Consider the following 7,690-nt stretch of genomic DNA (forward strand, 5'->3'; position numbering starts at 1 on the left):
ATGGCGCGGCGGCCGCGGGATGGGTATTTAAGGCGCGTTCGTTTGAATCCTAACAGTCGCTAGGGATCGGGAGGGGCGCGAGGGTGAGTGGTGTGAGGGGATGGGGCCTGCTGGGCCTCGGGAGACCCTTACGGAACTAGGGGGGCCCTGGAGTTTGTGGGGAGTCTATTAGGGCAGCTGGGTGTCATTTGTGGTATTTGGGCCCCTTGGCCTTTGCGGGGAGTCTCTTGGGATATTTGAGCATCCCTTATGGTCCTGGGGGGGCCTTGGCCTATGCAGGGAGTCTCGTGGGCGAATTGGCTATTCCTTATGGTATTGGGGGGGGCCTCTTACCTTTGCGAGGAGTCTCTTGGGGCAGTTGGGCGTCCCTTATGGTATTGGGGCCCCCTGGTATTTGTGGGGAGTCTCTTAGAGCAGTTGGGTATCCCTTATGGTCCTGGGGGGCCCTGGTGTTTATAGAGAGTCTCTTGGGGCAATTAGGTATTCCTTATGGTATTGGGGATTCCTTATGGTACTTGAGGGTGCTTTTCCTTCTGGAGGGTCCCTGCTTGCCCTGGGCTCCCTGCCCACCCGGTGGTTCTCTGCCCCAGATGCCCTGGAGTACATAGTGACTGTTCCCTACGTTCCAACGGGGTTTGTGGGGAGTATTGGCTAGAAGATCCAAGGTGTGGAGCTGATCCCTGTTCCTCACCCTGCAGGCTGAGGTGTGTGTGACTGCCGTGGGCACTATGGAGAGGAACACGAAGGAGAACCATCCTGTGTACCCTGGCCGAGCTGCTAAGGTGAATGGCTGCAAGACAGATTGTCTGTTATGCTGAGCAGTTTGTTTCACTGAGTCAGGGGTTTCTGGGTGTCTGAGTTTGTGGGGTATGCAGTTAGTCTATAGTGTGTGTGGTTCGTTCTGGGATTGGCAATTATTCCTTCAGTTTTTAGTGGGGGTGGTGGGTGCATTTCTCCTGATCACAATGAGCTACAGGTTTCAAACTATAGTAACTTTATCTTTTATCAGTCTTCTCTTGGAAAGAACAGTGCCTGGTGTTCTTCAGATGTGTGTGGCAAGGTTAAACTGTTCTACAACTATCACATCCTCTTTTCTCTTTGTAGGTTCCTAACCCCATTGGGGATGGCCCAAAACGTGTCCCTGTGTCCCAGTACTCAGCCCAGAGCCGTTTACTGACCACTGGAGCTCAAGCCCAACGTGTTCTGTGCCCTGCAAACTTTGTGCAGAGAGTTCCTGTGCAATCCCAAAAACCTGTGCTATCAAACAAAAAACCGTCCCACAATCAGCCAGCACAGCAGCTCCGAACCAAACTGCCACTTCAAGCTACTGTGAGGCCTCAAGTTCCAAGCAAGACCAGTGAAAAACCTCAACAGGCTCCAGGACCTGCTAATTGTGAGGATGATGTGTTCACACAGCTGTAACACTTGGGATACTCTTATGGAGCAGAGAGCAGTGCAGGAAGCCTAAAGCTGCAGGGGACAGTCCTGTAGAAAATCTCCTGGTTATATAGAAGAGCAGCATATGCTTCACCTTAGATGTCACTGCACTGTCCCTGTAAAATTTAGCTCCAAATTTACCATTCAGTGCCAATAGGTGTGTTAACAACCTTCCAGGTGCTCAGCAGCCACCTGTGAGTTAATGCCATTCAGACCTCACAGGGTTTCCAGGATTTGTGTCCATCTCTGGCACACAAAAATGCTCTCTTCATTGGGAAGCTTCATGGTTGTCATCTTAAAACCTTTAAAATTCCATTTTGACAGTACAATGTTTCTTTCCCAACAGTAAGTCATGCCAAGTGGCTTAAAATGCCTTTGGGTGTGTTCTAAGAGCTGTTTCAGGTGGTGCACAGGGGTTGGATTTGCTCCTGTGTAGATTTGTGTTGTGTTTGTGAATCTGGTTTGTAAATTGATTATTACTTCTCTGTACCATAGCAAAGAATCCTGAAGCAGAAACCACTTCTAAACAGAAAAGTGACGATGCAGCCAAAAAGAAAACTGAAGAGACTAAAAAGTAAGTTTTATGCCTAAATGTAGCTAACTGAGCCCTGCTGGATTAGACCTATTTTTAATTTCTAGCACTTCATGCTGCATCTGATCTGCAGCTAAACTGAAGGTTACTGGAATTCCTTGATTGTGGAATCTGGTGACCTCTGGACTTTGCAGACACTAGGAAAGCTTCCCTGGACCTGATAATTCTCAGGAACAGGGATTTCCTGCAATCTGAAGAAAACTTTGAGCTCTTTGCACGAGAGAACACTGATAGCTTCTGCCACAGGCACCAGATGTACCTTTGAAAGTGTACACTTTGTGTTCCAAGCCAGGTTGGATGAAGCCTTGAGCTACCTGCTCTGGTGGGAGGTGTCCCTGCCCAGGGCAGGGGGTTGGGACTGGATGATCTCTAAGCTCCATTCCAACCCCTTAATTTATGAATCTATGCAAACAAGGCCTCTTCCCTCTGGGCAAGAGCTGGAGCCTAACTCAGGATGGCATTGGAGTTGTTTATGGCTATTGCAAATAGTTCTGCCATCCCCTAGTGATGTGTCTGTGCAGTGTATCCAAAGGAGCTCAGCTTGGTATGCACGGCCTTGATTTTGTAGTAGTGTGGTTGGTGTTAGTGCCTGCATAAGCTTTAGGAAGGAAGAGAACAGCTTTCAAAGCTTCTTTTTGAAAAGTCTCAATGCCTGTTTTATTCTCTTGGTGTTCTCTTAAAGACAAAAATCTAGTTTAGATCACTAACTCTTGACCAGAATATTACAGACTGTCAGTATAGGAGTCAAAGCTCACATAACCAACTTTCTCTTTCCTCTTGCAGAAGGCAATGGTCTCTTGATGACTTTGAGATTGGGCGTCCCCTGGGGAAAGGAAAATTTGGGAATGTGTACCTGGCACGTGAGAAACAGAGCAAGTTTATCCTGGCACTGAAAGTGCTGTTCAAAACACAGCTGGAGGAAGCTGGGGTGGAACATCAGCTGCGGAGAGAGGTGGAAATACAGTCTCACCTCAGGTAAGGTTTGGTGACCAATTACTCTGTTTGCAGTGACCTTGCTTAGGATAAGGTTTATTTATGCTGAGATTTTTCTTTGAAGAAAAGAGAAGCTTCTCTTTAAACACATGGAAAGAAGTTTCTCTTGAACTACATGACACCTTGGAATTGCTAGTTAGGATTTTTGCCTTTCTGCACCACAATTTACCTTTGTCTTCCTTGCAATGAAGTGACCTACTCAAATCTTCTTAAAAAAACCCCTTTGCTGTTGGATTTACATGGGGAAGTGCAATTTCTCAAGTCTGAACTTTGTTTTTGGTATTCTATTTACTGTGAAATGAGAAGAAATTGAGTTTTCAGACAAAGTGTTGAAGCTTAAATTACCAAACCCATAGGAATTGACACCTTCAGTGGTGATTACTCTTCCAGGCTGCTGTAGAAAGGTATGCTCAGAAGATGTGAATTAGCCAAACTCTTAGCTAGCTGCTTGCTAGTAGGGACTCATAAGCTGATGCTTTGGTGAACACCTCTGTGCTATGAAGCTCTTGATACTTTATGAGGTGAAGGATGTTGAAGTTCCTGTGCTGGTGTTGAAATAGAAGAGGCAGGAAAGGGAAATTTAAAGGTTTTGGGTAAATCCCTTGTGCAGAAGCATATTTGAATCTCTTTGCAGGCACCCCAACATCCTCAGGTTATATGGCTACTTCCATGATGTTACAAGAGTCTACCTGATTCTGGAGTATGCACCTCGTGGGGAAGTCTTCAAGGAGCTCCAGAAGCTTACCAAGTTTGATGAGCAAAGAACTGCTACTGTATGTTGTTCCACCTTCCTTATACATAATTTCTTGTGTCTGGGTTGTCTCTAAGATAGATCATGCTCTGTGTGACACTGAGTTGGTAGTTTGCCTATGGCCTTGGAGTAGGGAATAGGTTGGGAGGCTAAATTACTGCACAGCACTGATATAACTGTTCAGAACTACTTAATATTGTAAGTGCTTGGTGACTGCAGGCACAGCCTGTACTGCCAAACACTCCAAACTTCAAGGATTTAATGAATGCTTTAACTTAAAACTACTAATTATGCCTAGAAAAGGCTGTGCTGCAGCCAGAGAAACTCAAGTGACAGGGGCTTCATTAAGCATTGTTCTTTCTGAACACAGTACATCACAGAACTAGCAGATGCTCTCTCCTACTGCCATTCCAAGAGTGTGATTCACAGAGACATCAAGCCAGAGAACTTGCTGCTTGGCTCAAATGGGGAGTTAAAAATTGCTGACTTTGGATGGTCTGTGCATGCTCCATCTTCCAGGTGAGAATTCAACCTCTGTCCTAGGCAGTGAAATCCCTCTGGAGTGAAAATGTTAGTTGTACCACAGTTGTGGAGTGGAAGTATATGTGAACTTCTTAAGACCCTGGGGAAAAATGCTTTAAGAACTAGGGCACTACACCAGAGGTCTTAATAGTCAACTGGTGTAGCAGGGCATGTTGTTAGCCTGGTCTTTTCCAGCCAGGTTGATTCTATGATGCTATGACCAGCAAGTGGGGTGAAGGAAGGTTCTTATCAGGCTCTTGAAACAGATCCTATAATTGCCACAATGCTGAACTTAGTCTTTCCTTCAGGAGAACAACTCTCTGTGGGACACTTGACTATCTGCCCCCTGAAATGATTGAGGGGAGAACACATGATGAGAAGGTGGATATCTGGAGCCTAGGAGTCCTGTGCTATGAATTCCTTGTAGAGGGAAACCACGAAGCAGAAACATACCAGGAAACCTACAGAGCTATTTCCAGGGTAAGTGCCAACACTTAGTTGGGCTAACTGATTTGTGCTGCCTTGCAGATCTGGCAAAAGGGCATTTTGAAGGATAGGTGTTAGATCTGCAGCAAGGCATAATGTGTGTAAAACTATCCCTAAAACTGTCTTTATTCAGTAGACTCGTTTGAGAGACTTGAAGATACCTTGACCAGGAAACCTACAGAGCTATTTCCAGGGTAAGTGCCAACACTTAGTTGGGCTAACTGATTTGTGCTGCCTTGCAGATCTGGCAAAAGGGCATTTTGAAGGATAGGTGTTAGATCTGCAGCAAGGCATAATGTGTGTAAAACTATCCCTAAAACTGTCTTTATTCAGTAGACTCGTTTGAGAGACTTGAAGATACCTTGCCTTGCTTCCTTAGTTCTGCCCTGTTTCTACCTGCATCTGACTTTCTAGGTCCTACATAAAGCAACTAATCCTCCACAGTTTTTTTAATTCCTAAAAGGAATATTTAATATTCAAAGTGATACTAAATTAGCTCTTTCTGCTGCATAGTTTAGGAAGGTTCCAGCAAACTAAGCTTGTCTGAAGCATGCTGAAAATATCCACAGTATACAAGTATTTCTATAAGCAGTGAGAAATTTATTCAGGACTATGATGGAATTATTTAATCCCATCTCAAGAGGCAGAAGGTGCTCAGCCTGCAAGGCTCACACAGCTTTTCTCTCTAGGTGTGCCTTGCAGGGTAAAGCCCTTTAGTTCTATAGTTTGGTCATTGCCAAAGAACTTTTGTATCACTTTTCATGTCCTTTTTCCTCAGGTGGAATTCAAGTTTCCTCCATTTGTAACAGAAGGTGCCAGGGACTTAATTTCCAAACTTCTCAAGCATAACCCATTCCATCGCCTGCCCCTCAAGGATGTCCTTCTCCATCCCTGGATCACAGCCAACTCCACAAAGATGCCCAGCAGCAGGAAGAGTGATGTTGCTGCCCCATCCAAAACATAGTTTTGAGAGAGGTAACCTCATGGGATCAACAAGGAGTCTCATACTGTGACTACTCTAATGCTTACAATACGAAAAGCAGATCTTGGAATCTAATGGCAATTGGAATGCAGATCCTTGGGTTGCCTCTTAACACTCTAATTGCAACCTGCAATGATTTGACTTCTAGCTGGAGCTGGTGGAATATTTAATATACTTGAAATCCAGTTACATGTGGGCCAGGTTTGGTGTAAGTATTAAGCTGTTCAGGGTTGCTATGCTGTTTGTCCTGGCAATGGTTTGTTGTTCTAGCAAGAGGAAGTTGTTCTGGCTTTATGGACAGTGCAATATCCTGGAGATCCCTGCTCCTCTCTCCCTGGGCTGCTAAGGGTATCCTACCTGTGGTGTAATCTGAAAGTGAGCAAGGTGAATGCATTTCTCAAGTGTTCTGAAAATGATGTCAGTTACTGGTGTTGTCTCTAGTTTTTAAATGTGAGCACTTCTTAAAATAAAGACTTGTCACACTGTAGCCACAATGCTCAAGTTCCTTGGGGCACTGCTTGTCCTTGTCCTTTACCGTCTGAACTCCTCAGCTGTGGGCACAGAGCAAGTTTAATTCCTAGCAAGGAATCAGTTGCTGCTGTGAGCAATTCCCATCCCATGATCCCAGCTCAGTGTTACAAGTTAAGTGCCACATGTGTTGCTACTTACCTTGTTGGATTATTGAGACTTGGACTTCTTTGTCCTTTTCTTACATGAATTTATTCAAAGACAACATAGTCTGAAAGCTTTTCTGAGAGAGAGGTCTGGAAAGTAATATCAGAGGGAATATGTACCGGGGGCTGATATTAACACCTGGTTAATACAGAATATACAGACAATTCTTTTTTCCAGTAAAACACTTCAAGGAAGCTAAGAGAGCAATTTATTGTGTTTTCACTTATAAGATCATCTTGACTATTTTACAAAACTTTAAAAAAATGATTTTTTTTTCCAAGCAAGGATTCTAGAAAATATATTCTCAAATTTACAATATCACTTGCAAAAAAAATTTCATCTAAACAAATTGCCAGTAGTTTATACAACCCTATTTCCCTTAAGTCAGCTGAATTCAGGTCCTAAGTGAAATGAAGCTGTTTCTTTACAGCAAGAAAACTCTGGTGTTGGTGATTTTTCAATACCTTTTTAGGTGCATTTGCTTTACATAATTTTAGCTGTACACATGATTCTGAGAGGATAGTCAAAGCTGCTTCTTTATCAAGTTTAGGCCAAAACATAGTTATCAGGAATGATTCTACATAAACAAAACAAAGCTGCCTCACAGTTAGTCTGGAATTCTTTCCTTATCCTTGGTGCAGGAGGAGCCTCAGTGCATCCAATCAGCCTCTCTGGGTTAGGCTTTCTCCATGGGGAAGGAGTTAAGGTGCAATGTGATGTTGTGGCTGAGTGGAGGTAACAAAAAGGTCTTTGTTCCTCCCTCAGCAAACTCTCATCCCAACCCCATGATTCCTTTTGATTCACTAAATTTCACCAAAAATAAGGTTATCACTGGAGTAACTTCCTGTTCTTTTACTTTAATGAGGTTCCTCTAGGAACAGATTTGTCAGAGCTGCCTTGAGGCAAGTCTAAGCACCAAGACACAGTGAAAAGAGCAGACCTGAAGGGAGGAACAGGTCCAAAACACCCCTAAATCTAGCTCAAACTGTCTCCCAGCAGCACAGGCCTGAGCCTAAATCTGAGGCTAACCTTAGCATCTTACCCTGACTACTCAGTTTTTTGGAGTTCAGTGTAGGTTAACTGGGAGGTGATGTGTGAACATACGTGTGTGTAACTACATTCTAATAGAAGTGTCCCAGTAAGGAAAGGAAAAGCACCTTTAACTGGGCACATTCCCCAGTCCAACCCCAGGGATTGTTCCTCAGAGCTATGAATTGGAATGTCAGGACTTCAGGTGCAGACCTGAGTTCCG

General features: G+C 44.2%; 1 protein-coding gene across 2 annotated transcripts; it reads left to right on the forward strand.

Moving 5' to 3' along the window:
• Nucleotides 1-728: 728 nt before the first annotated feature.
• AURKA (aurora kinase A) lies at nt 729-5,745 on the forward strand. 2 transcript variants are annotated; one of them, XM_009070339.1, is made up of 8 exons: nt 729-782; nt 1,105-1,393; nt 1,933-2,011; nt 2,774-3,004; nt 3,657-3,795; nt 4,144-4,292; nt 4,604-4,775; nt 5,560-5,745. In XM_009070339.1, exons 1-8 carry the CDS (start codon nt 729-731, stop codon nt 5,743-5,745), a joined length of 1,299 nt encoding a protein of 432 aa, XP_009068587.1. The 2 variants fall into 2 exon arrangements, with proteins under 2 accessions (XP_009068587.1, XP_009068588.1); XM_009070340.1 differs by having other exon boundaries at nt 2,813-3,004.
• Nucleotides 5,746-7,690: the final 1,945 nt, after the last annotated feature.

This window comes from Acanthisitta chloris, unplaced genomic scaffold, assembly GCF_000695815.1.
Source record: "Acanthisitta chloris isolate BGI_N310 unplaced genomic scaffold, ASM69581v1 scaffold41882, whole genome shotgun sequence".
NCBI classification, from domain to species: domain Eukaryota; kingdom Metazoa; phylum Chordata; class Aves; order Passeriformes; family Acanthisittidae; genus Acanthisitta; species Acanthisitta chloris.

Excerpts from the sequence above, each read along its gene's own strand:
- AURKA (XM_009070339.1), top strand. The coding sequence starts at position 729 with ATGGAGAGGAACACGAAGGAGAACCATCCTGTGTACCCTGGCCGAGCT. Across the intron at positions 783-1,104 it reads ACCCTGGCCGAGCTGCTAAG|GTTCCTAACCCCATTGGGGA; the intron begins GTGAATGGCTGC and ends TTCTCTTTGTAG. Across the intron at positions 3,005-3,656 it reads GAAATACAGTCTCACCTCAG|GCACCCCAACATCCTCAGGT; the intron begins GTAAGGTTTGGT and ends ATCTCTTTGCAG.